This window comes from Hyperolius riggenbachi, chromosome 8, assembly GCF_040937935.1.
Source record: "Hyperolius riggenbachi isolate aHypRig1 chromosome 8, aHypRig1.pri, whole genome shotgun sequence".
Taxonomy (NCBI): Eukaryota; Metazoa; Chordata; class Amphibia; order Anura; family Hyperoliidae; genus Hyperolius; species Hyperolius riggenbachi.
In genome coordinates this window covers 264948938-264975023 of record NC_090653.1, presented here as the reverse complement: position 1 = coordinate 264975023, position 26086 = coordinate 264948938, and the positions used below count along the sequence as shown (strand labels likewise).

Genomic DNA, 26086 nt, shown 5'->3' with positions numbered 1-26086 from the left:
ATAAGAAAGGGGAGGTCAGTATTACTAGTTCGGGTCACCGACTGGGAGCGGAGCTCCAGCGGGGGACAAATAGGCTACCAGAGGCTAGAGGAAGCCCCAGGTAAGTAGATTTTTTTTTTTTTTTTTTTTTTTTTTAACCCCAGACCTGTCCCTTAAATAAAAATGGCAACTGTATGGAAATGATAGATGCTCACATGTAGCAATGCACTGGCTGCATACGTCACTATAATGGCTTGGAAAGTTCCTAACTTCAGGGCGTTCTTGAACACATCTGAAAAGAAAATCGCAGAATGGTTGGTAAACTGAAGCATTTTTGTTTATCCCTGACCGAAAGACGAGATAAAAGGTTCTTCCAGTGACCATAGTACAGAGCTGTGCATATTCCAGAAGACACGGAGACCAGCGCTAGCACCATTCCATATAGATTACATACAGCAGTACTTACATGTGTGTAGCCAGCGAGACATGGGCAAGTTCCAGCTTGTCACAACTTCCACCATAGATCGAGGAAATTCCACGTTCAGAGGACGAGATACGGTCAGATCCCTGAGACACACAGGGTCAGTAATATGATTGTTCACAGGAAAACCCCTATTTACAAAACTTACTTACAAACAACCCATGTTACAACATTTCTCAGATACGAAGTAGTCTCCGTGTACAAAATATACAATACTGTTTTTTTATTTCAAATTTTTTGTTAAATGTTTCAGTATTGTATAAACAGCTATAAACAGTTTAAAACACTTTCAAAGCACATAACTAAAAAACACTGTTTAATGTACTTGCCCAAATCCATAGTTTTACAACTTGTACGAAAATAAATCATTTATCTACGTTTCAACAACAACAAACAAATTCCCGGAATGAAACCTGTTTGTAAGTAGGAGACCCCCAGTATACATGAGGCACCAACAAATTATACAGAGCTGTACAATAAATTGTGGACAAAGATGACTGTTATTACTATTTAGTATTTATATAGCATCAGCATCTTCTGTAATGTACATAGTCATCAGGTCATTAAAAGGGCACTATGGCGAAAAATTGTGAAATTTAAAATATGTGCAAACATAGACAAATAAGAAGTACGTTTTTTTTCCAGAGTAAGATGAGCCATAAATTACTTTTCTCCTATGTTGCTGTCACTTACAGTAGGTAGTAGAAATCTGACAGAAGCGACAGGTTTTGGACTAGTCCATCTCTTCATAGGGGATTCTCAGCAAGGCTTTTATTCTTTATAAAGATATTCCCTAAAAAGGATTTAACCTGCTGGGCGGTCTGGACGAGCTCAGCTCGTCCAGTACCGCCGGAGCCTGCCGCTCAGGCCCTGCTGGGCCGATTTGGCTGAAATAAAAAGCAGCACACGCAGCCGGCACTTTGCCAGCCGCGTGTGCTGCCTGATCGCCGCCGCTCTGCGGCGATCCGCCGCGAGCAGCGGCGAAAGAGGGTCCCCCAGCCGCCTGAGCCCAGCGTAGCCGGAACAAAAAGTTCCGGCCAGCGCTAAGGGCTGGATCGGAAGCGGCTGACGTCAGGACGTCGGCTGACGTCCATGACGTCACTCCGCTCGTCGCTATGGCGACGATGTAAGCAAAACAAGGAAGGCCGCTCATTGCGGCCTTCCTTGTTTATTCTGGGCGCCGGAGGCGATCGGAAGAACGCCTCCGGAGCGCCCTCTAGTGGGCTTTCATGCAGCCAACTTTCAGTTGGCTGCATGAAATAGTTTTTTTTTTATTAAAAAAAAACCCTCCCGCAGCCTGCCTGGCGATCTTAATAGAACGCCAGGCAGGTTAAACAATGATGCTGGCCAGCTTATCTGCTGGCTACACAGTTTTTGGGCAGTTGGTCAGAGCAACTGCCATTCACTAAGTGCTTTTGAAAATAAATAAATCCCTGAGAATCCCCTATGAAGAGATGGGATAGTCCAAAACCTGTTGCTTCTGTCAGATAAGTGATAGCAACATAGGAGAAAAGTAATTTATGGCTCATTTTACTCTGGAAAAAACGTACTTCTTATTTGGATATGTTTGCACATATTTTAAATTTTACCATTTTTCGCTATAGTGCCCCTTTAACTGTCCTTCAGAGGGGCTCACAATCTAATCCCTGCCATAGTCATGGGTCCATCATAGTCTACGGCCAATTTAGAGGAAGCCAATTAATTTATCTAAATGTTTTTGCGATGTAAGAGGACACTGGTGTACCTGGAGGAAGGAAACCAACACAGACACGAGAAGAGTATACAAACTCCATGCAGATTGTGAGTGGGTGTAAAAAATGTGAGCGAGTGTGAGGGAAGCTGAGGGAGGGAGAGCGTGACACTGTGGGATGTATTCAGCAACCTACGGTAAAGTCGCTGTAGGTAGCACATGGCAATTTTACCAGGGAATCCCGACCTTAATGCGCAATCCACATTTCCTAGGTAAACCGTATGTTACCAGGGTACCGCGTTCTACCATGGTACCGTAACTAGGCAACACGACTTACACTAATAGCAAAACATGCTCTAATTTACAGTCAGAACTACCAGTACTGAGGATGGAGGCCCGGGAAGGCTCTATGGTATCCAGAGTCTTCCCTCTACTCACTTATGTATCTAACCTGAAGTGAGTTTCCACATTTCAGGTTCTATTTAAACGTTACTGTAATGCAGTGGTCCTCAAACTAAGGCCTGCGGGCCAAATGCGCCCCCGAGGCTTTTTCACTGGCCCCCAAACATCAAATGTATAAAACTTACAGATGTGGCCCACTGAACCTTTAAATATCGGCGGCCCGCATATAGAAAAGCAGTGCTGGCATCACCCATCCACATACTGTAGAAGCCAGCGAGCAGTAATTCGCTAGCTTCCAATCAGGTTCATCAGGTGACGCTGCTGTCCAACTGGACGGCAGGTTGTCACCTGATCTGATGCACAAAGACATTCTTCGGGCGCCGCATGACTGAATGGCTGCTACTGGGAAGTCTCCCCCGGGCAAGATTGGGGGGGGGGGGGCGGGGGGGAATCAATACGGAGATTCAATGTAATGTTTTTCAACATCCTTTAATGAATGTTCCGGCCTCCCAGCAGTCTGAAGTATGTTGACCTCGGCCCTTGACCGAAAAAGTTTGGGGAACACTGCTGTAATGGACTAACAATGACAAGTACAAGTACGCCCTGAAGCATGCGCACCATGTGTTGAAAAGCCTAGGATGTATTGCACAGAGCTCATAACAAACTAAACAGACTAGAAGTGACACTGAACAGCATTACCCCATCTCTTACATTCAGTTCCCATTGAGAACGCGTTTGCTCGGCACAGAGCGGAGAGGACCAGTTCAGAGTCTGTTCCGTTTAAAGTAAATCTAAAGCAGGAAAAAAAAAATCTGATGGCTTCCTGGTCCTCTCTCGGTCCCCTTGTTCCAGCACTGTCCCCGGTAAGCACGCCACCTCCAGGAGCCCCTAAAAGGCTTCAGTAGCACTCATGTCCCTGAAACCTCCCAAAGAACAGTGGCTCTGTATGGCACATGCGGGAGCACGCACTTGTGCATGCGCAGTATGGAGCCGTCTGTCTTCAGGAGCGCTCAGGGACCTTCTGAAGGCTTCCGAATGCAGCATAATTTCACCAGAGACCGTGCTGGAACGAGGGGACAGGAAAGGCTCTAAAGAATCCAGAGCATTCCCTCTCTCTTGGTGAGTTAGTAGACTTTTTTTTTGTTTTTCACAAAAGATTTCCTTTGTCGTCACATGGATATGTTTCACCACAGAAGGCTATGGGCAACGCATCTGCTTATCTGGAAAAACGTAACCGGTTTGTATGCCGATCGTTATTTTTTTTTTGTTTTTTTTTACAAATCAAGATTTTTTTAACATGTGGAAGCGGATCCTATTTTTCACAATAGGATCCACTTTCTATGTCCCTCTGAGCTCCAAAAAACGTACCCAACAAGTACGTTTTTCTAGCAAGTGGGAACCGAGCCCTACCCAATTTTTTTTTAATTTTTTTTTAAAGAACTCCAACCAAATGTGTTTTTATGGCTTTGACATAGTGAGAAATTGTTAAAACCGCTCAGTTTTTTTATACTTTGTCTTAATTTTGGCATAGCTTTGCAGTTATGCACTGGTTAATATCACTCAATTGCATTATATGCATGTTATATAGTAAAAGGTTTATTGATAACCCAGCTGACATCTATGCAATAAAGGGAACTGTCCAGCGGGCACGCAGACTAAAATAAAAACTAAAACTTGAGTTCTAATCCTTCTCCACTATTCAAGACTAAATCAGAAAAGCGCATTTTGCTTGGAGTACCACTTTAGGCTGAGACAGACTCGGAGGGGAAAGGCAGCTCAGTATCAGATGCCACATAACAATGGGAAGCAGGAGATGGTGTGGAAAGTTATATGGAATATTATCTGTGGACGCAGCGCCAGCTCTGCTCACCATTTAACATGATCCTTCTCCTCAGTGAATCCGGCACCAGACAGGACGGTCGTCACTTCTGACAGGAAACCCACAAAGTAGTTGCTGAAGTGGAATGATGACGTGTTCTCATAGGCTCGCAGCCACCTGCAGAGGAGAGGGAAGAGACAATGAGATAACTCTTCTTTCTGTGCTGTATCCCACCTCCTTCTCTTCTGCCTAAAGCTACCTCAAATACGGTTACCTGATACAAGCAATAGCAATCATCCTGACTAAAAGTTTAGGAATGATCTCTTTACTAGTGCTCTCCTTGGAACTTACTTCAGCCGGTTTGGGTGAAGTCACGTGGTCTCCCTGGTTGTGGGAGGGGCAGAGAAAGTAGTAGACTTGGAGTATTATTAACTTAATGAACTGTAGCCCAAGGGAATCATTCCCTTGGGTGACAGTTCAAACTTGGAGGGAAGACCAGAAAAACCAAGGGGACCACCGAGATTATGGGGACACAGATGAACCCCAGGTGTGGCTAGTTCTGATATTTATTTTTAGATCAGGTGTGCTTTAAAGAGACCCTGTAGTGACAGAGTAGAATGCAATAAATTATTCAGGAAATTCAGTTTTACAATAATTTTCCTGGTTTTAGCATAAGAAACACTTCCAATATCTATATACGGCTGGATATTGTTACGTAGCTCCATCCTCCCATTGATGTTTAGCCTTGGCTGTTTAGCTATGCGTAATTCGTAACTCCCAGAGCATTCAGGGAGACCAACTGTTATTTTTACTGGCTTTGGAATTCTCAGAAACAAAGATACCACAGAAATTACATGACAGGACTAAATACGTCGCCTCCAGTGATAAATTTCAGAATGTACATCGAGGTGAGATTTTATAATGGGCAAACGCTGAATAAATAATTTATAAATACAGTGATATATATATATATATATATATATATATATTTATATATATATATATATATATATATATATATATATAACATTTGTACATGACATTATTTTCACTAAAGTTCATCTTTAAGTTTCTTCTTCATCTATGATATAGAAGTAGTTTGAGAAAAATAAATTGGCAGCATGTGATCAATTCTAATTGCTAAAGAAAATTTAGGGGCTAGAGGTAACCATAACTCTACAATCCCGCAGCTGATTGATTGGAAGTGCCAATTAACTGCCAAATCCCCTCTAACTGATCTGATTGATGGAATCGATCCAAAAAACGGGCACGACTGATTGTTTTTGATCAATTACCATGGCGATTGGAAATTATCGTTCAACCATGGGATTGTATTGTTAATGGCCACTTTTACTCCACGAAAAATGATCCACCTCAGTAGTGAGCCTACTGTCCCCACAAACTTCCACATGCTGATCAGTCTGCTCCTTGTGGATGCCCCATAATTGTCCCCAGTAACACGAAGGAAAAGAGGTGACAGACTTACCGTACCACGAGCCCCCTGCCGCAGGGAGAAGCAGAAAGAAGGGTGAGCAAAAATACAAAGCAGAGCAACAGGACACAGAAACAACAGAAACGAGTCAGGGTTATTCAGGGAAATAAGGGGGAATGATGAATGCAGTGCCACAGCCCACAGCAACCAATCAGAAACAATCTTCCAGCACTTCTGACTGCAGTTAACTGACACCTGATTGGTTGCTCTGCCTTGTGCCTCAAACCATCGTGTTACTGGAAAAGACTACAGGATGGATGGACTGAGACAGACCAGCAAACACATATGAGGGGAAGAGGAAGTGATACAAAATACAAGGATGAGGAGTGGATATGCTAAAAAAAAAAAAAAAAAAAAAAATTCTGTCTTGTGTGGTTCAGATATTGGGTAATCATGTTTCCCAATCTCGATATCCCATGCAAAACCTGACAGCCATCATTTAGAAGGAAAAAATCAGAATCACGGAACAAATGAACAAGTTTAGCTCTGGTTTTCTGGAAAGGCCACAGAGGCCTGAGCTGGGGTACCTCCTCCCAAAATGGCAGCTGAGGGGTTTCTCTATATGGAAGAGGAGTCTGAAAAGGTGGAGCTACACACAATACGAGGCCCTCTGCCCAAGGGAACTGCACATTAAACAGAGGGGCTTGTCTACATGGATGTTACACATGGAAAAGGGGGCTTCACATGGAATGGGAGGAGGGGGGGGGGCTACAGAACTTGGATGAGAAGCATAGGAGAGGGGGCTACACATGGAATGGGAGGGGGGCTGCTGTATACAAATGATACACATGGAAGAGGGGCCTGCACATAGATGGGAGGGGGCTGCTGCACTAGTATGTCACATATGGAAGAGAGGGGGCTGCTGTACATGGAATGGGAGAAGGGCTGCTGTACATAGATGTTACATGTGGAAGAGGGGGCTGCAAAAGAGATTGGAATCAATGCTGACGTAAATATTTTTAAATCACTGTCAAACATCTTTACAGCCACTTTCAGACTTGAAGGTTTACTGCCCCATCCTCTAACCCGTGTCTCCTTTCCTAATGTCTTCAACTCACTACCCTCTAGATTGTAAGCTTGCAAAGGCACTGATCTCCTCCTAGTGCTTCTAATTCTGCTGTAATTTACCATATGAACATGCACCAGTATTGGTGAGGTCTCAAACCACACATTAACTATGTCTGTATTTGTATTGCTGGATGTCCTAACTGTACAGAGTTTTGAACTTCTCATATATTTATGCTCCCCACTATTTGATTTGTACTATTTACAGCTCTACGGAATATGTTGGCGCTATATAAATAATAATCTGCACTTGTGCTCAGACTGTAGCTGTTGGCAGGGAAATATCTGTAACATGTAGAACTGTTTAGCATTCTAGATGCAGGGCGGATGAGACACACACACGTGAATGGTAGATCTGGAGATGGGCGGTGCTGAACACAGCGAATCGCAGAGGAGGTGACAGCCGAGTACCTGGATTTGCGCTTCTTGCTGAAGGATCCAAGTTTGCAGAAGAAGAAGAAAGTGAACGTTGATAATATAACCACCGTAGATAGCAAACCGAATAGACACTCGGGGCAAAAGACAGTAAAAAACCCCGAATGGATGGAGCTAGCTACAGACACTGGGCTTATAATAAAATAATGCATAAAATGTTAACTTCAATGAAAACCAGTTAGAGTTGGATCAGGTGTTGAGCCTTGGGAGGAAACCAGCGTGCTGAACCTGGAGGGTAGCGGAGTCATTCCAAAGTCCACAAACACCGAACACTAGTAGCTTGAAGCACCGCTGTAATATAAAGCTCTTTTACTGATTAGACATCAATGGCAGTACATACAGCGACAGCACTGACTAGTTGGTGTACCATAACAGCTTAAAGAAAATCTGTAATGAGGAAAAAGTTCGCCTGACGGGAACTCACCTCGGGTGGGGGAAGCCTCTGGATCCTATTGAGGCTTCCCCCATCCTCCTGTGTCCCACGGCAGTCTCGCTGTGCCCCTCCAAATAGTGGGGATGTAAATATTTACCTCCCCGGCTCCAGTGCAGGCGCAGTATCGGCTCTCCGCTCGGAGATAGGCGGAAATAACCGATCAATGTCGGGCCGCTCTACTGCGCAGGCACAAGTCTCCTGTGCCAGCGTAATAAAGTGGACCCGACAGAGATCGGCTATTTCCGTCTATTTCTGTGCTGAGAGCTGCATCCCGCTGGAGCCAGAGAAGGTAAACATATCAAGCCTTGTTGAGGGTTGTCGGGGGAGGATTGCGGGACACTTCGGGGGAGCCAGCACTGGATTGCCTGTAGCTACAGAGATGGTAGAAGCCTCATTGGGACCCTAAGGCTTCCCCCTACCAAGGTAAGTACCCCCAGGGGACTTTTTTCAGTACAGGGTCTCCTTAAGAAAGGATGTTTGGTCTGAAACAGCGGACTGTCGCTTTATGTACTGCCATGGATGTCCCATCACCAATAAAAGATCTTTGTATTACAGCTGTTCTTCCAGCTACTAGTGTCCAACTTCAATGAAAACTGCACGTCAAAATGATCAGTAGTTGCAGAGATAATGTCTACTCAACGGACACCTTAGTGTTGAAAATATGTCAAAAAAAGGAAGCCTACTGTGTGTGTGGAGAGCAGTGCAGAGGCTTCCCGCAGCTCCCTTGCCCCAGCCTCAGCTTCAGTTTCCCTGCAAAGTGGCCCGTTTCGAAGTCCTGGTCTGGGGTGACGGCACATGCGCAGTATGTCTGCGGGAGTATGCATGCTCTCCCACTGGAAGGTGTACCTGGCGCACACACTGGACTTGAGGTCGGCGAAGAGCGCGGTCACAAAGTGCCCAAGCGGACATACAGTTCATGTGCAGCGTAGTATGTCCAGGTCAGAGGGCACCAACCCAGGCTTTGGAATGGGCCTCTTTGCTGCAAAACGGAGGCTGACCCTGGGGCAAGGGAGCTGCGGGAAGCCTCTGCGCTACTCCCCACACATACAGTAGGCGTAATTTTTGCCATATTTTTAACACGAAGGTATCCTTCTTAATTAAACTGAGAGTAAAAGCAAACTAAAGCCTTGTACACACTCGTCCAAGATTGACCACTTCCCCCGAGAATTTACAGCAGCCCCCGATGAATCGGCCAGCGATCAGCCCAGCACAGCGCCGAAAGCTTTGCTCTTCTCGCACCGTTGGTCCTCCTCACCCCGCATAGAAACTGAACGTATCTGTACAGCCTTAGCCCTGCAAGGTCTCCCGAGGAATCGGGTCCTGATCCCAGCCATGTGATATGCTTCCTACGTATGCTTTTCAGCTTCCCTACTAGCTAATGGCACCAGTTTACATAATAAAGGGACTAAGGGGAAGCTTGGGAAATTAGAGATTGGAGCCAAATTTAACTTTTTCAAAAAAGTCATAATTTGCATATTGTTCATTTGATAATATGAAAGTAACTACTTATCAATCTGACATGTATGTTGACCGAGGGAAGCCTCTGGTTGCGCTTCTGGCTTATTGCTGTGATCACTAAGACACTATTATTAACCTGAAGAAGCAGGTGAATTCTAAGAAACGTGTTGTTTGTTTGTAGTGTCCAATAAAGCTCTATAAAACCTCCTGATGAGTTAAGACTGTTCTTTATTATATCAGCCATTATCCTGACACATCAGTGGGGCACCTTCTCCCTCCTAGTATACTTTAAACAGAAGAGACTCTGAGGACAGAGCTGAATCAACAGCAAGGAAAGGACAGGTAAGAAAATGTCTGATGACATGAACAAAATGTCTGCGTAATTTAGATTTAAGGGCAAGTAAGTTTCAGGAAAAACAAAACATAAGTCACTCACTTTCTGAGCAGGCGGTCTCCATAGAGGGGGATGAAGTACGGGAACAGGTACGGTGACACACAGGTAGACATCACCAGGCAGAAGATGCTGAGGATCAAACTGCGCAACACCCGCCGGAACCAGCTGAATGTCTATAAGAAACACAGCAGAAAAGAATTAGGCCCAGAGACACAGAAGAGGACTGGGACACAACAGTGCAGTGTGTGAAAGCTGAAATAAAGCACTGGACATTGGCATGACCAAACTGATATTCTGCAGGCTTCCTCCTGATCCCAACTTCCAATCATCTTCTCTCCTCCATACCATCCTCTACCGCACACCAGTTAACAACGGAGAATCTGATTGGTTGCGACAGCCAACACAGAGGATCTTCCTGTCACTAATATCTGCCCACAGAGCTGCAGCCCTCCTGGGATGAAAAGATTTTCACTTTGTTTTTTAACCACTTTACCCCCCCAGTGCTAAATTTCTCTGTCCCTCTGCGCACCGCTTCACCCCCAGGGATGGAGAAAGACGCACTTGTTTGTTTACTGGCTGGGACTGGGCGGGGAACTCGTGCGCACACTCCAGCCAGCCCGCACAGCAGGTGACTAATTGGACGTTAGGAACAAGCGTTCCTAAATCCAATTAGACTCGCCGATTGCGAATAGAATGAAGACTGCTTCAAACAGAAGCAGTCTTCATTCATAACAATGTAAAATAAACAAACGTGCGCCCCCGCGACCACACACACCCCGGCTCTGCAGTCCAATGAATGGTTATGGGGACCCCAGTCCCCAATAACCAATCACATTACAGAAATAAAGGAATGGAAGCAGCGCTGAAAGGTAAAAATCGCACTGGTGTTTCAGGGGTAAAACCCCTCAGTTGTGAAGAGGTTAAAGGATGCACGAGGTGACATGATGAGATAGACATGGGTATGTACAGTGCCAGGCACAGAAATAACTATACTGTGTTCCTGTTTTTCTTTCTCTGCCTGAATGAGTTAAACATCAGGAATGCAAATGACAGTTGAGACCTGGTCAGGACTGGGTCGGACTATAGCATAACCCTCACTGATAAGGAATGTACAAACATAAAACACTTTCCTAGCAGAAAATGGCTTCCAAGAGCTGGACAGAGAGAGAAAGGGTCAATAATTAATAGATTTGAGCCATGGCATAGAATTAATGTGTCCTTGAGCAGAGACAATGAAACAGTAAACATGTAAAAAGCAGATTTAAAGGGATACTGTAGGGGGGGTCGGGGGAAAATGAACTGAACTTACCTGGGGCTTCTAATGGTCCCCCGCAGACATCCTGTGTTGGCGCAGCCACTCACCGATGCTCTGGCCCCGCCTCCAGTTCACTTCTGCAATTTCTGACTTTAAAGTCAGAAAACCACTGCGCCTGCATGCCCATGTCCTCGCTCCCGCTGATGTCACCAGGAGTGTACTGCGCAGACACAGACCATACTGGGCCTGCGCTGTGCGCTCTTGATGACATCAGCGGGATCGAGGACACGGCAACGCAGGCGCAGTGGTTTTCAGACTTTAAAGTCTGAAATTCCAGAAGTGAACCGGAGGCGGGGCCGGAGCATCGGTGAGTGGCTGCGCCAACACAGGATGTCTGCGGGGGACCGTTAGAAGCCCCGGGTAAGTTCAACTCATTTTCCCCCGACCCCCCTACAGTATCCCTTTAAGGAGTGAAAATAATGTAATAAAAAAGTGCTTCATTTTTACAATAATTATGTATAAATGATTTAATCAGTGTTTGCCCATTGTAAAATCTTTCCTCTCCCTGATTTACATTCTGACATTTATTACATGGTGACATTTTTACTGTGGGCAGGTAATGTAGCTGCTGACTGCTTTATTGGCAGTTGGAAACAGCTGTAAACAGCTATTTCCCACAATGCAGCAAGGTTCACAGGCAGGAAACTGCCAAGAGTATGTACTTTTCTTGTTTCTTGTGGGAGGGTTTTCACCACAATATCAGCCATATAGCGCCCCCAGATTTCTCATGTAAAAAGGGGTATCAGCTACTGATTTGGATAAAGTTCAATTCTTGGTCTGACTTTCTCTTTAAATATAAAATAAAACTGGGAAATCTAATAAAAAAGTAATTTTAGGAGAAGGAGGATAGATACAATTGTTTAAGGCATAAGTTTAATTTCACCTCGTATTTCCTTTAAGTGCTGCATTCTTGCCTAAACGCCATAGTCGGTAGCTACACACACTGCTCACATAATACCCATTCTGCCCCAATGTCTCTCGTCAATGCTGCTTACCAGTTTCTGCCCACTCAAGGCCTGCTGGTAGCTGGTAAAACTGATCCAAGGTCCAAAGATGACAGTGCCAACAAAGTATACATAGCCCATGAACTCCACAGGAGACGGGATACAGCGTACAGCGCCGCGGTCCACATCGAAGCCCAGCGACACGGCCTTCATCGCCACGATCATCTGTGCCCCTGAATATATAAACGTGGAGGAAAGGCAGGGGAGAGAAGGAATCAAAGCAAACCAACTCCAGAAACATTTCAGCTCATAACGAAGTCATGGTGACAGCAAACGAGGCAAAAAAAAAACTCAATAACAAACACCCCCCCCAGATACTTACCTAAGAGGAGGGCAGCCTCTGGATCCTGCAGAGCTTCCTGCGTCCTCTTGGAGACCACCGCTGCTGCCCACGAAGTCTCTTAAACTCTTCTCACGCTCTTCTCTATGCATAGCGTGGCCATATTGCACCTGCACGAATACGGCTGCGCCGGCACAGTGCCGTTCCTGAAGGAGCGGCTCTGGCTTAATGCGCAGGCACGGTCATGCTCATGCATGAAGAGGAGGGCAGCCACATGACATATCTGACAAGCTCTTGTCAGATATGTTCCAGGGGGCCGCGTGTGGCAATGGTGCAGGCCAGGAGGATGTGGGAAGCCTCTGCATGATCCTGACGCTTCCCTTTTCTTAGCTAACTATCTGCTTAAAAAAAAAAAAAAAAGTTTGTCTCGGGTACAGTTTAACCACTTGATGACCACAGCGCTAACCCCCCCTAAAGACCAGGCCATTTTCTACTGTACTGGGCTGTGCAGGCTTTTCAGCCTCCTGCACAGCCCAGCTTGGGAGCCCAGCGATCGGACTCACCTCCTTTTTTTTCCCTAAGGGGACATGCCGCCGGAGGGGTCCGATCGCTGCAGCACTTTGGTTTTTTTTTTTCCCTTCGGCCTCTATGAGGCTTTCTCTCCCTCCCTCCCTCCTCCCCTCCAGTGCTTGATTTGGAACAGGACGGCGATCCGTCCTGTTCCACCTCTCATAGCCATCAGCCTATGAGAGGACAGCGCTCCCCGGCCAATCAGAGGCCGGGGATCGCCGATCTCGTACAGCGCTGCTGGAGACCGCAGTGCTGTACAGTTGTAAACAAAGGGTATATTTTACAATATTAATTTATAGATTATTTAGTCAGTGTTTCCCATTGTAAAATCTTTCCTCTCCCCGATTTACATTCTGAAACGTGTCACTGGTGGGGACATCTATAATTCTGCCAGGTGATCTCTGTGGAATGCAGAGGGAGAGAAGTGGAATTCCAGCTCTCTGTGATACTGCAGCAGGAGACTGGACACATCTGTAATTGAATATGGACTGTAAGGATATGGGCCCCTTTAAAGAGAACCAGGCAACTGGTATTGTTTAAAACTGAATAAATATGGCAGCCTCCATATAACTCTCACTTCAGTTGTCCTTTAACTGAATGCTTTATTGTTTTTTTTTATTTTCAAATTATTATTTTTATTATGACTAATAATAGCATCAAGATTTTACTTGGAAATATCATGCCTGAAGTACCTGATGCAGGCCTTCAAGATATGTGAATTTTATGTAGATCCTGTCCATTTACATTTTTGCCTAATTGGTGACTGTGTCAGCATCAATTATTGCTTAAAGAGAACCCGAGGTGTGTTTAAAGAATGTTATCTGCATACAGAGGCTGGATCTGCCTATACAGCCCAGCCTCTGTTGCTATCCCAAACCCCACTAAGGTCCCCCTGCACTCTGCAATCCCTCATAAATCACAGCCATGCTGTGAGGCTGTGTTTACATCTGTAGTGTCAGTCTCAACTGCTCCCCCGCCTCCTGCATAGCTCCAGTCCCTGCCCCTGTCCCTTCCCTCCAATCAGCAGGGAGGGAAGGGATGCAGGCGGGGACTGGAGTTGTGCAGGAGGCGGGGAGTGCAGCAGACTGACACTATAGAGATAAACACAGCCAGCTCTGACAAGCTGTTTGTCAGCAGCGTGGCTGTGATTTATGAGGGATTGCAGAGTGCAGGGGGACCTTAGGGGGGTTTGGGATAGCAACAGAGGCTGGGCTGTATAGGCAGATCCAGCCTCTGTATGCAGATAATATTCTTCAAACCCACCTCGGGTTCTCTTTAAATGGCGTGCTCAAGCTTAATAGCAAACATGTAGTGGAGAAGAGGTGAGGCAAAGCTTGCACTGCGATTCAGGTTGTTTATTGGAGTAAAGTAAAATCACTTACAGTCAAAAGTACAGTTGGATGCTATAGCGGACTAAGTGGGTGCCAGGTCTGTGTCCCCCTGCCGACGTCCGTTTCGCGCTACCAGCGCTTGTTCACCTGCGGACGAAACCGACGTCCGACACAGACCTGGCGCCCACTTAGTCCGCTATAGCATCCAACTGTACTTCTGACTGTAAGTGATTTAACTTTACTCCAATTAACAACTTAAATCGCAGTGCCAGCTTTGCCTCACCTCTTCTCTTCTCTGATCTCTGATGTGGAATGTTTGTTACTGAGAGTTCTATGCAGAGAGGGAGATACTGCTTGCTAGGCAGTTGGAAAAAGCAGTTTATTTTCCCACAATGCAACGAGACTGCACAGTAAACTGTCAGGACCATGATCATGACATCACACTGTGGGAGGGGTTTCACTACAATATTAGCCATACAGACCCCCTGATGATCTATTCCCGAAAAAGGTAAATATTTCTCTTGGGAAAGGGGGTATTAGCTACTGATTGGAATTAAAAACAATCCTGGGTTAAAGCTCCTCTTTAAACTATACATAGGTAGGTTCAAGGTATACAAAAATGCAGTACCTACCTCTCATCTTATGCCAGCTTGCCGTATCCACCATGTGCATCTCACTGCAGGAAGAGGAAATACATCAATAAACAATCCAGCATGTAATAATCATGTAGATTAACACCAACACACTGACCCTCAGATAATCCAATTCCATTCTTTAGGAGTACTTAAGAAACTGAATAAATATTGACCACACTTATATAAAGTGTGCCCGAGGTGACATGTGACATGATGAGACAATGATGTATGTACAGTGCCAAGCATACAGATACCCGCAACTAGGCTGTGTTTCTTTTTCTGCCTGAAAGAGTTAACATTCAGGCATGCAAGTGACAGTTTCTCTCTTGTTGGATTATAGCGTAATCCTCACAGATAAGGAATTACAGCCTTAAAACACTTTCCCGGCAGAGAAGAGCTTCTGAGAGCAGGGGATAGATAAAAAAGGTCAATAGTTCATAGATTTTAGTCCTGGGACACAGAAAGACTGTCATTGAGCACAGACAAAAAAAAATTAAATCTACTTTGTAATGTTTAAACACAAAATAAAATCATTTGGTGTCTAAAAAAGTAATCTAGGAGTAGAAGGGTGGATAGAATTGTTTATCTGATCAATTTATTTTCACCTCAGGGTTTACTTTAAATAGTTGCGTGATTCAACAGGATGAGAACAGTAACTAAAAAATGAAGTGAAATTCACCATCTGATTTGTCCCTTCACTTTTCTACAATGCCTCTTCATTCACTTAAAGTGAACCTAAACTGAGAAGAGTATGGATTTTTCCTTTAAAAAAATACCAGTTGCCTCCTGCTGATCCTGTGTCTCTAAAATACATTTAGCCACAGCCCATCAACAAGCATGCAGATCAGGTGCTCTGACTGGATTAGCTGCATGCTTGTTTCAGGTGTGTGATTCAGCCACAACTGGAGCCAAAGATCAGCAGGACTGCCAGGGAACTGGTATCTTTAAAAGCAAACATCCATATCCCTATCAGTTTAGGTTTCCTTTAAATATCCCTGCCCATAGAGCCAGAAGTAATGTTCTTAAAGTGGACCTGAACTCTTGCACAGGACAGAAGGAAAACTTAAATAAAGGGTCGGGGGAAAATGAGTTGAACTTACCCAGGGCTTCTAATGGTCCCCCGCAGACATCCTGTGCCCGCGCAGCCACTCACCGATGCTCCGGCCCCCTTCTGGAATTTAAGACTTTAAAGTCTGAAAACCACTGCGCCTGCGTTGCCGTGTCCTTAATCCCGCTGATGTCAAAAGGAGCGTTCTGTGCAGGCACAGACCATACTGGGCCTGCGCAGTACGCTCCTGGTGACATCAGCGGGATCGAGGACACGGCAACGCAGGCGCAGTGGTTTTCAGACTTTAAAGTCTGAAATTTCAGAAGTGAACCGAAGGCGGTCCGGAGCATCGGTGAGTGGCTGAGCGGACACAGGATGTCTGCGGGGGACCATTAGAAGCCCCGGGTAAGTTCAACTCATTTTCCCCCGACCCCCCCTACACTGTCCCTTTACCAGTTGTGAGCAGGATTGTCAACAATCACCATTATCAGCAGAGGAGCAGTGGGAGGTGCTTAAGGGAAAGGTGCAACATCACATGGCAGCCAAACACCTTTCAGAAGTCTCAGCAGTGAAAGATGAATTTTGATAGGTTGCTATGCCTCCTACATTAACTCTTGGCCACACCAGAGTTAGCTAATAGTCAGAAAGTGCTTTCTCACCCCATGAGGAGGTAGATGAGGACAGTGATGGACAGCAGCACCCCCCGATGGTGGGAGTGGCGGCATAGGAAAAGCACCAGGTAACACAGCAGGCTCAGGAGCACCACCCAGATCATCTGTAAGTGAAAGAAGTGATAGAGGCAGAAGAAGCCGCCAGCAATGGTGAACAGGTGCTTCACGTGAGACGGGAAACCTGCAGGGAGGAGGAGTAACACAAGTCACATGCAAGTGACAATAAAAAGTTATATATTCAGTATGATTTTCATTTCCTTTTTATCAATTTTGACTTCAAATAATCAAATTGTTCTTTTTTAACCATAGCAAACAAACCTGTGAGTATGCATAATAAAAAAAAAGTATGATACTTACCCAAGGCGAGTTAAGCCCCCCCCCCCCTCTCTACCAGGTCGATCCAGTGCTGACACCCTGGAAGCTTGTGGGCTTCGCCAGAAAAGCTGAGCCTGATTGGGTAAGCGCTACTGTGCATGCACGAGCTCTTGACAAGCGCGTGTTGCCGGTCTCTTGGGGGATGCAGCGCTGGAGCTGTACAATGGAAGAGGTCAGGGGAAGCCTTTGGATTTAGCAATGGAATTGGCTCCTGAGTGGAGCATGGAGCTCAGCTGTCATCAGACAGCTGATGATCAGAATGTATCAGTGTCGGAAGTGATATAGTGGCGGGAGCGCAAGGAGCCGGGCTACTGTATTCTACACCCCGGCAGAGATAAAAGGCTGCAAACAGGGCATAGATTTCAATAGCTTACGTCCAGAACCAGTAAAATAATCTCTAGTTCTGTCGTTGTAATATCTTCGGAGTCACTGACACAAAACTAGCATGCAGATCAACCTCAAAGATAAAAAAGAACACGAGGCGCTATCTGAGTCATTTCATTTATATTGGCACAGACCTGAAGAAGTGGGGAACACCACGAAACACTTAGGGCTTGATTCACAAAAGAATGCTAACTGATAGCACGGCCGTTTTCGCACGAATTTTCGCATTGCGCGTGATCGCGAGCTTTCACGTGCAAACGCGAAACCGATATTGTTTGCGCGCTAAAATTCTCATTAGCGACCGATAACGGTAATGTTTCGCGTGGAAATTCGCAATTGCGTGAAAATGGACGTGCTATCAGTTAGCACTCTTTTGTGAATACACCCCTTACAGTTTAAAGGACACATGAACAGCATGAACGGAGGGGGCATATGGTGGTTGCCATATTTATTTCCTTTTCAGCAATAATCTCGTTGGCTGTCTAAATCACATACCTGAAACAAGCATTTGGCAAAAACACAGAAACATCTGATCTGCATGCATGTTCAGGATCTCTGGCTAAAAGTACAAGAGTCAGAGGATCACTAGGACAGCCAGGCAATGTGCATTGTTTAAGAGAAAATAAATATGGCAGCCTCCATACCCCTCTCACTTCAGGTGTCCTTTAAATTCCCTGGCGGTAACCCCGAGTCAGGTTTGGGGCAGAAAACTGCAGCTCAGAGCAGTAACTCTAAGCCTAACTCGTGGTGACCGCCGTGAGGTCCCTGCAGAGTATTGCGTGCAGCGGGTGTTTCAACTCACCTCCCCTGGGATCTAGACACCGGCACCAATCTCCTTCCTGTCCTCGGACGCTCTGCATCCCTCTGGTGAGATCGCCATTTGTCATTATGACATCAACGGCTGTAGTCGGCACCATCTGTATATAAGCTCTTTTATTGTCAGTTAAAAAGACACATGACAGCGAAACAGCAACGTTTCGGAGGACAACCTCCTTTCTCAAGCTCTATCAGTGTCTACAATACATGCATTTTACATTTCCTTTTATAGCTACTACGATGGAGGACTAACCAATCATATGTCCGCATCGCCCTGTGGCGACCAATCCCCGTCCACCTTAACCCGCGGACCTGATGGGGAACTTCTTTCCAAAACCAAACGGACATGCGTACAGATGGACGCGTCATCCTACGCAACAGGGCGGAGATTCACGTGACCCGGAGCTGAGAACACCAAAACCGCCGACCAGTCATATGGAGGCAGCAGATGACATCACCCACTGGTTACGCCTACTAAATGCGGCGGACCAGATGGGGAACTGCCTCACATACGGCCAAGATGATGGGGAACTGCCTCACATCTGGCACATCGAACTTGAAGATAACTGGGGTGCTGTTCAAATACAACTGTTCAAGATTTCAGCACAGGACTTGCACCCAGTTTCCATGATGGAGAATCCACAGATGGACGAGCTCATTTTCTCTTATACACCTGAGGACACGGCCAGGATCATAGCCCAGGTTACTACAGAGGTTACATATCTTTCTACAGTGGATGACAAATCTGTGAAGAGACAACTGGAAAAAGTGTCTAAAATGAAGATTTCATTGGAATTACATGCTGCAACACTAGCAGAATATCATAGGAACAAGAGGATCCCTAGGGGTCTACGTTCCCATGTCAGTCCACTATTGTTTCCTACTGATACTGGATTCTGTCACACATGGTCCTTGATCTGGAATAAAGCCTCATTCGATTCAATGACGTTAACAATTGATAGAATCATGATGGAGATACCGAAATTGGACAAACAAATCAGTGACTTGAAACAGAGATTATTTGATAACACACCCACGGATGAATATGTGAAATATGTGGTGGACCTTGACAATACCCTGGAAGTACATAAGAAACAGATTCAGAACATTAAACGAGAAAAATTCCAGAGGGATGCTTTAGACTATACGACAGACTATGTCTACCAATGGCAGAGACCTGGACCTCAGAGAAGGAGGATAGTAAGAACGAAACCATATGAATATCGCCAAGGTGGACAGAGAGGTGAATCCACTGATTTTTTGGAACAGACCACGTCATCAGACAATGTGTCCAGCGAAGACACCGTAGAGGGGGCAGGCGGTGGAAACATAAAAGAACGCCTGAGACCACGATCCAGACAGCCCAGAGCGAACAGCCAGAGAGCAACCCAGTCGAAACTATAGTGGTGAACATATCAGAGAAATATCTTACCCCTGCTCAACAGTCTCTTCTGGAAAAAGGACTGTCATTTGCACCTACCCACTGGCCTAACCGGGTTGATCTCGATATAGATCTACATAGATTTTTTAGAGCGATCCGTCTGAAGTATTTTTTTAGCCAACCTCAGGAGAGAATGTTTTTTCAACATCAAAATCTTGAAAAAGATCAGCTTAAGATCAAAGACACCAAGTTATTTGTGAAAAGCAAATTTAATCCTCCCTCATGTCAGATCATTGATAAATTTGTGAGGAAAGTTACAGAGGAAGTGGACTGCATATTTAAAAATCTGAACTTGGGCCCCAACTGTCATATTAGACATAATTTAGACCAAGAACAACGCCAAGCACTGAAGGAACTTTGTGATGATAAATCCATAGTAATTAAGCAGGCGGATAAAGGGGGAGCGGTGGTAATTATGGACAGTGACTATTACAAGAGTGAGATTGATCGACTGTTATCAGACTCTTCAACGTACAGAAAATTACCGGCGGATCCAACTGCAGAATATTTTGAGAATATTAACCACCCTGGCGTTCTATTAAGATCGCCAGGGCGGCTGCGGGAGGGTTTTTTTTAAATAAAAAAAAAACTATTTCATGCAGCCAACTGAAAGTTGGCTGCATGAAAGCCCACTAGAGGGCGCTCCGGAGGCGTTCTTCCGATCGCCTCCGGCGGCCAGAAGTAACACGGAAGGCCGCAATGAGCGGCCTTCCGTGTTTTGCTTACTTCGTTGCCATGGCGACGAGCGGAGTGACGTCATGGACGTCAGCCGGCGTCCTGACGTCAGCCGCCTCCGATCCAGCCCTTAGCGCTGTCCGGAACTATTTGTTCCGGCTGCGCAGGGCTCAGGCGGCTGGGGGGACCCTCTTTCGCCGCTACTAGCGGCGGATCGCCGCAGAGCGGCGGCGATCAGGCAGCACACGCGGCTGGCAAAGTGCCGGCTGCGTGTGCTGCTTTTTATTTCAACAAAATCGGCCCAGCAGGGCCTGAGCGGCAGCCATCGGAGGTGATGGACCATACCGCTAAGATGGTTAAAAGACTGGTACATCAAGCGTACTTCATAGATGACAAGTTGAATCAATATCTGATACAGGATCATCCGATCATTCCAGTTTTTTATATCTGTCCTAAAATACACAAACATAGAACCCGCCCCCCAGGCCGCCCTATAGTTGCTGGAATTAATTCCATTTTTTCCCCGCTAGCAAAATATCTAGATCAGGTTTTGAGACCTTTTGTCTTGGCAGGAAAGTCATATCTTAGGGATACAACTATGTTTTTGGAGGAAATTGGGAAAATAACAGAAATTCCAAAAGGTGCCTTATTGGTAACCATGGATGTGGAATCCCTCTACACCTCCATCCCTCATGATGGAGGTGTGGAGGCAGTTGAACACATCCTGATGTATGCATCTGACTACTCTGGAACGCAAAGGAAATTTATATGTAGGTTGTTACAACTATTACTAACGTGTAATTATTTTTTGGTGGAAGAGCAGTTCTACTTACAGCTTAGAGGGACGGCGATGGGTTCGAACATGGCCCCTACCTACGCAAATATTTTTATGAACGCATACGAAGAAGCATTTATATATACAAATATGATTTTTTTTTGAAAAATGCTATATGCTGGATGTGTTATATCGACGATATTTTTTGTGTGTGGGTGGGGCCACGTTCGAGCCTATTGGAATTTGTGATTCAGGTGGAGGCACAGTGTCCAAGCATCAAACTGACTGTTCATGACAATGAGGTAGAAGTCAGTTATCTGGATGTACTGGTTAGGCTTAGTGAGGGTAAATTGACCACTGACATTTACGTCAAACCGACTGACATGAATTCGACTTTGTCTTTTGACAGTTTCCACCCCCAGCACTAAGTTATCTATTCCAGGGAGTCAGTTCCAAAGGGTGAGACGTATAGTTAATGATGACAGTTTATGCCAGGATAGGTTGGATGAGATGCAACTTAAATTTAGAGAGAGACAATATCCTCAATCACTACTGGATAGGGCGAGACAACAGGTTGACAGTAATGACAGAACTGACAGGACCAATCGCAGGAGGGGACAGAACAAGAGAATTCCATTTGTCAGTCAGTTTAATGTAGCCAGTGAAGATATAGCGAAGGTTATACGCAAAAACTGGCATCTGTTGAGGGATAATTTCCCTCAAATTGATGAATTCCAGACAGTTCCACTTATGTCCTACAGGAGAGCACCAACATTAAAGGATAAACTAGTCCATGCAGACTTAGGTCCCATTAAAAATAATGTTTACAGATCCACCAGACCTAATGGTACATATCCCTGTTTAGGATGTGTACATTGTAATAGTGTTATTAACCACTTTGTCCTCCTTGACGTATAAAAACGTCAAGGAGGACAGGCGCGCTCCCGCGGCCAATCGCGCGCATGCACGCGCACTCCCGGCCGCGGAGTCGGTAGCCACGGAATCAATTTATCGGGCTATGGAGCCCGATCATTGATTCCTCTCCCCCGCTGAAAAAGCGACAGCTTCTCTCGGAAGCTTCGCTCTTTCTGAAGCTGTGTCTCTCTAAGCGTACATTGTACGCTTAGAGTGACGTCATGTAAAAAAAATCGAGATTGCCATCTTGTGGCCAAAAAGTAAAACTACAAGAAAAACCTCAAAAACATTACAATACACCAATATTTCCCCAAATTAAACACTTTTATATCCCACCCTCCCAAAAATGCCCACATAAAATGTTTAATAAAAAAAAAACAAAAAAAAACATTACTATAAAAAAAAAAAAAAACATAAATATTTACCTAAGGGTCTAAACTTTTTAAATATCTATGTAAAGATGAAATATTTCTCTCTATTTTTTTTTTATAAGCTTGTAAATAGTGATGTATGCAAAACGGAAAAAATGCTCTTTTATTTCCAAATAAAATATTGTCGCGATACATTGTGATAGGGACATAATTTAAATGGTGAGATAACCGTGACAAATGGGCAATAACAATACGTGGGTTTTAATTATGGAGGCATGTATTATTTTAAAACTATAATGGCCGAAAACTGACAAATAATGAATTTTTTCATTTTTTTTCTTATTCTTCCTGTTAAAATGCATTTACAGTAAAGTGGCTCTTAGCAAAATGTACCCCCCAAAGAAAGCCGAATTGGTGGCGGAAAAAACAAGATATAGATCAGTTCATTGTGATAAGTAGTGATAAAGTTATAGGCTAATGAATGGGAGGTGAACATTGCTCGGATGCATAAGCTGAAAACGACTGAGATGTTAAGTGGTTAAAGGTAGCTATGTCACCCATCCCCATAGTGGTAAAAAATTCTTTATTAAGGGTCGATATGACTGTAATACTAAGTATGTAGTCTATGCCTTAAAATGTCCATGTGGTCTGTTATATATTGGACAGACCACACAGAGATTAAAAGATAGGATCGCAGCACATAAAAGTACTATTAGAAAACCAGCATTAGAGCTAGCTGTCCCTTCCCATTTTGTGCAGGCAAAACATTCGGTCAACCAACTTAGGTTTCAAGTCCTAGAACACATTAAGCCACTGAGACGGGGGGGGGGGGGGGGGGGGGGGACTTGACAGACTTAAGAAATTACTGTATTGTGAGTCTAAATGGATACGTCTATTGGATACCCTATTCCCTAGGGGTTGGAATAGAGAGTATGACATGACACCACTCCTATAGAACTCTAGGATGGAGTTTACAATTTATCCTATTGTTGTACATAAGATTAATATCTGGAGATCTACTCAGATAATGTTATGCACTATTGCCCCTTTATATGGATTGGTTCTGTTTATCTATGTTTTGACAGTGCAGCCTTCTGCTGCACGGGCTGCTTATCATGGCATGCTCTGTTACTATGCAGCAGGGCGGAAAGCGTCCCTGGTTGCTGTTTACGCTGACAACACACGTGAGCGGTGTACATCTTCGTTCACGTGGTTGCATACGTCAGTCCAGTAGGAGGCCACATCTTGGCCGTATGTGAGGCAGTTCCCCATCTGGTCCGCCGCATTTAGTAGGCGTAACCAGTGGGTGATGTCATCTGCTGCCTTCATAGGACTGGTCGGCGGTTTTGGTGTTATCAGCTCCAGGTCACGTGAATCTCCGCCCTGTTGCGTAGGATGACGCATCCATCTGTACGCATGTCCGTTTGGTTTTGGAAAGAAGTTCCCCATCAGGTCCGCGGGTTAAGGTGGACGGGGATTGGTCGCCACAGGGCGATGCGGACATATAATTGGTTAGTTCTCCATCGTAGTAGCTATAAAAGGAAATGTAAAATGCATGTATTGTAGACACTGATAGAGCTTGAGAAAGGAGGTTGTCCTCCGAAACTTTGCTGTTTCGCTGTCATGTGTCTTTTTAACTGACAATAAAAGAGCTTATATATAGATGGTGCCGACTATAGCCGTTGATGTGACTTGGGAGATAGAAGTGCTCCATCTCCATTAGTCTGGCACATCGAACTTGAAGATAACTGGGGTGCTGTTCAAATACAACTGTTCAATTTGTCATTATGACAACAGATGGCAATTTCACTACAAGGTTAAATCGACACCTGAAGGACGGAGGAAGAATTACAGCGCTGGACCCCAGAAAGGTGAGTAAATGCATAAAATTTGCACCACTTTTAGACCCTAAAATCTAGAAATAATGATACTGCCAGGAAGGTTAATAAAATATCTTAATTTATCAGTCATTTGTCCTGATTCACGCACTGCCGGTAATATTGGCACGCACAGGCAGTGCACAGCTATATTACTGGTACTAATGGCAGCAGAATACTGTGCAACTGACGGGTACATGGGTAACACGATTGTTGCTGGTGTAGTGCACCATAGCAATACTCATTTTACCCATAGGGGGAAGAAAAAGAAGCGCTCTCTGGTGCATTAACTTTTAATATGCTTCCTATAAGCAAGTAAAATAACACATACATCGCCAGAATCCCATTGGTTCCCCCGCTACTGGCCATAGTGAGGAGGCGCGCAGGACGGAGTACACATCCAGAGGACGTGGTGATACGCATCTTCAGTGTGATAAGTGCACTTTTCTATTTTTACACTGTACATGTTATTTTACTTGCTTATAGGAAGCATATTAAAAGTTAATGCACCAGAGAGCGCTTCTTTTTTCTTCCCCTCCTTTCTGTTTTCTACAGCCTCTCACTGGTACCCAAGTAAGATAGGAGCTGCTCTCTGGGGAAAGCTTAACGCAACTTTGTGGGAGGTGCTCTGGATTGGAGTACAGTGGATTTGTTTTGATTCTCATGTTACCCGTGTTCTGCAGGTCATGCTTACTGCGCAACACACGACACTCTGGGGTCAGTAGTAATGGTTACATGGTTTGTGCTACCTGCGCAAACTACCCTTTGTCCTCTTTGTAAGGAAGGTTCTACTTCCCTCCATTTTATCTTTACTGATACACTATTTTTACATGTATCAGCAGTGCACAGATACGGATAATGTTTTGGGTACCTCCTAGGTAGTTTTGCTCAGTATGCACATCAGGCGTTCTGACTGCACTGGCTGTATGCCTGTTTCTGCCGTAACTCAGACACTTCAGAAAGATAAACATCAACATGACAGCCACATAAGTGGCATTTAAAAAAAATGGAATTATAATTGCAGCCTCGATATTCCTCTCAGAATAGATTTCCTTTAACAGAAACCTGTCATGAGAAGATTATGGGAGTTGCCACCTTTATTTGCCTTTAAATATATTGGTTACCTAATGTTGTGCCTTCAATGGTGGCGGAGTCTTACCTGGAACAAGCATGCAGCCAGCAGAGTCAGGAGAATTAATCTGCATACCTGCTGAGAGTTAGTGATTCAGAAGGTATGAAAGCGGAATTACATTCAATAAAAACTTGTTTCCCCATTCTTTATTGCATATGCAGTTATCCTGCTTGCCTTTGTCCCAAAATAATGTAATTTGTGTAAAAAAAAACCTGCTATTGCAATGGATCACAAATTGATCCAGAAAACCATTTAATTGAGGAAAACTATCTTCTCTGTTTACTATGTTTTATGCTCTTTGCTATGTTTGTTGACCTTTATCAATTGCTGAAATTAGCGATAATCAGAGAAACTGTGCATCAGTGGCATGCACAGTAACTGATAAGTATCTGAGAAATACAGTCTATTAACTTTTTCAGTAAGAGCCAGTTTCCACTAGCTACAGATTTGCAGCATTTTTCTGCATGCGAGCTACAAAGGGAAACACTTCCTATCTGTAACCTGGCTTGCCGTCCAGATTCAGTGCGAATCTGAACGGCATGCTGCAGATTTAGATGCATGCCACGGTTTAGCAATTTGTGCTGCGGCTTTGCTGCAGAACAGGAGCCGCGGCCAGAAGACTATGCAATTTCCTCCAGTGGGAGTCTCCTGTAGAGGGTGCTGTGATTGGAGAAACGTTTCCTATGAGGTTTCCTGCTGGGTCACCTGAACTAGACTAGCGCCAAAAAACTGGTAATAATTTCTGTATGTATGTATAATATTTATAAACAGCACAGACAGAACCTATTCCACATAGATACAGCCCATTACATCCAGGTGTACA

General features: G+C 44.8%; 1 protein-coding gene across 4 annotated transcripts in view; it reads right to left on the bottom strand.

Annotated features, from left to right (window-relative positions):
• Positions 1-26086, bottom strand: part of PORCN (porcupine O-acyltransferase) — a 31956-nt gene that overhangs the window by 4661 nt on the left and 1209 nt on the right. For 3 of the 4 annotated variants that reach the window (XM_068248784.1, XM_068248783.1, XM_068248782.1), the window contains exons 3-11: positions 16491-16683; positions 14781-14824; positions 11959-12140; positions 9691-9821; positions 7340-7357; positions 5858-5872; positions 4423-4548; positions 446-546; positions 195-271 (exon numbers count right to left, since the gene is read on the bottom strand). In XM_068248784.1, coding sequence (XP_068104885.1) covers positions 195-271; positions 446-546; positions 4423-4548; positions 5858-5872; positions 7340-7357; positions 9691-9821; positions 11959-12140; positions 14781-14824; positions 16491-16683 — 887 coding nt within the window. The remainder of the gene's footprint in view (positions 1-194; positions 272-445; positions 547-4422; positions 4549-5857; positions 5873-7339; positions 7358-9690; positions 9822-11958; positions 12141-14780; positions 14825-16490; positions 16684-26086) is intronic. The other variant, XM_068248785.1, reaches the window with a different exon arrangement.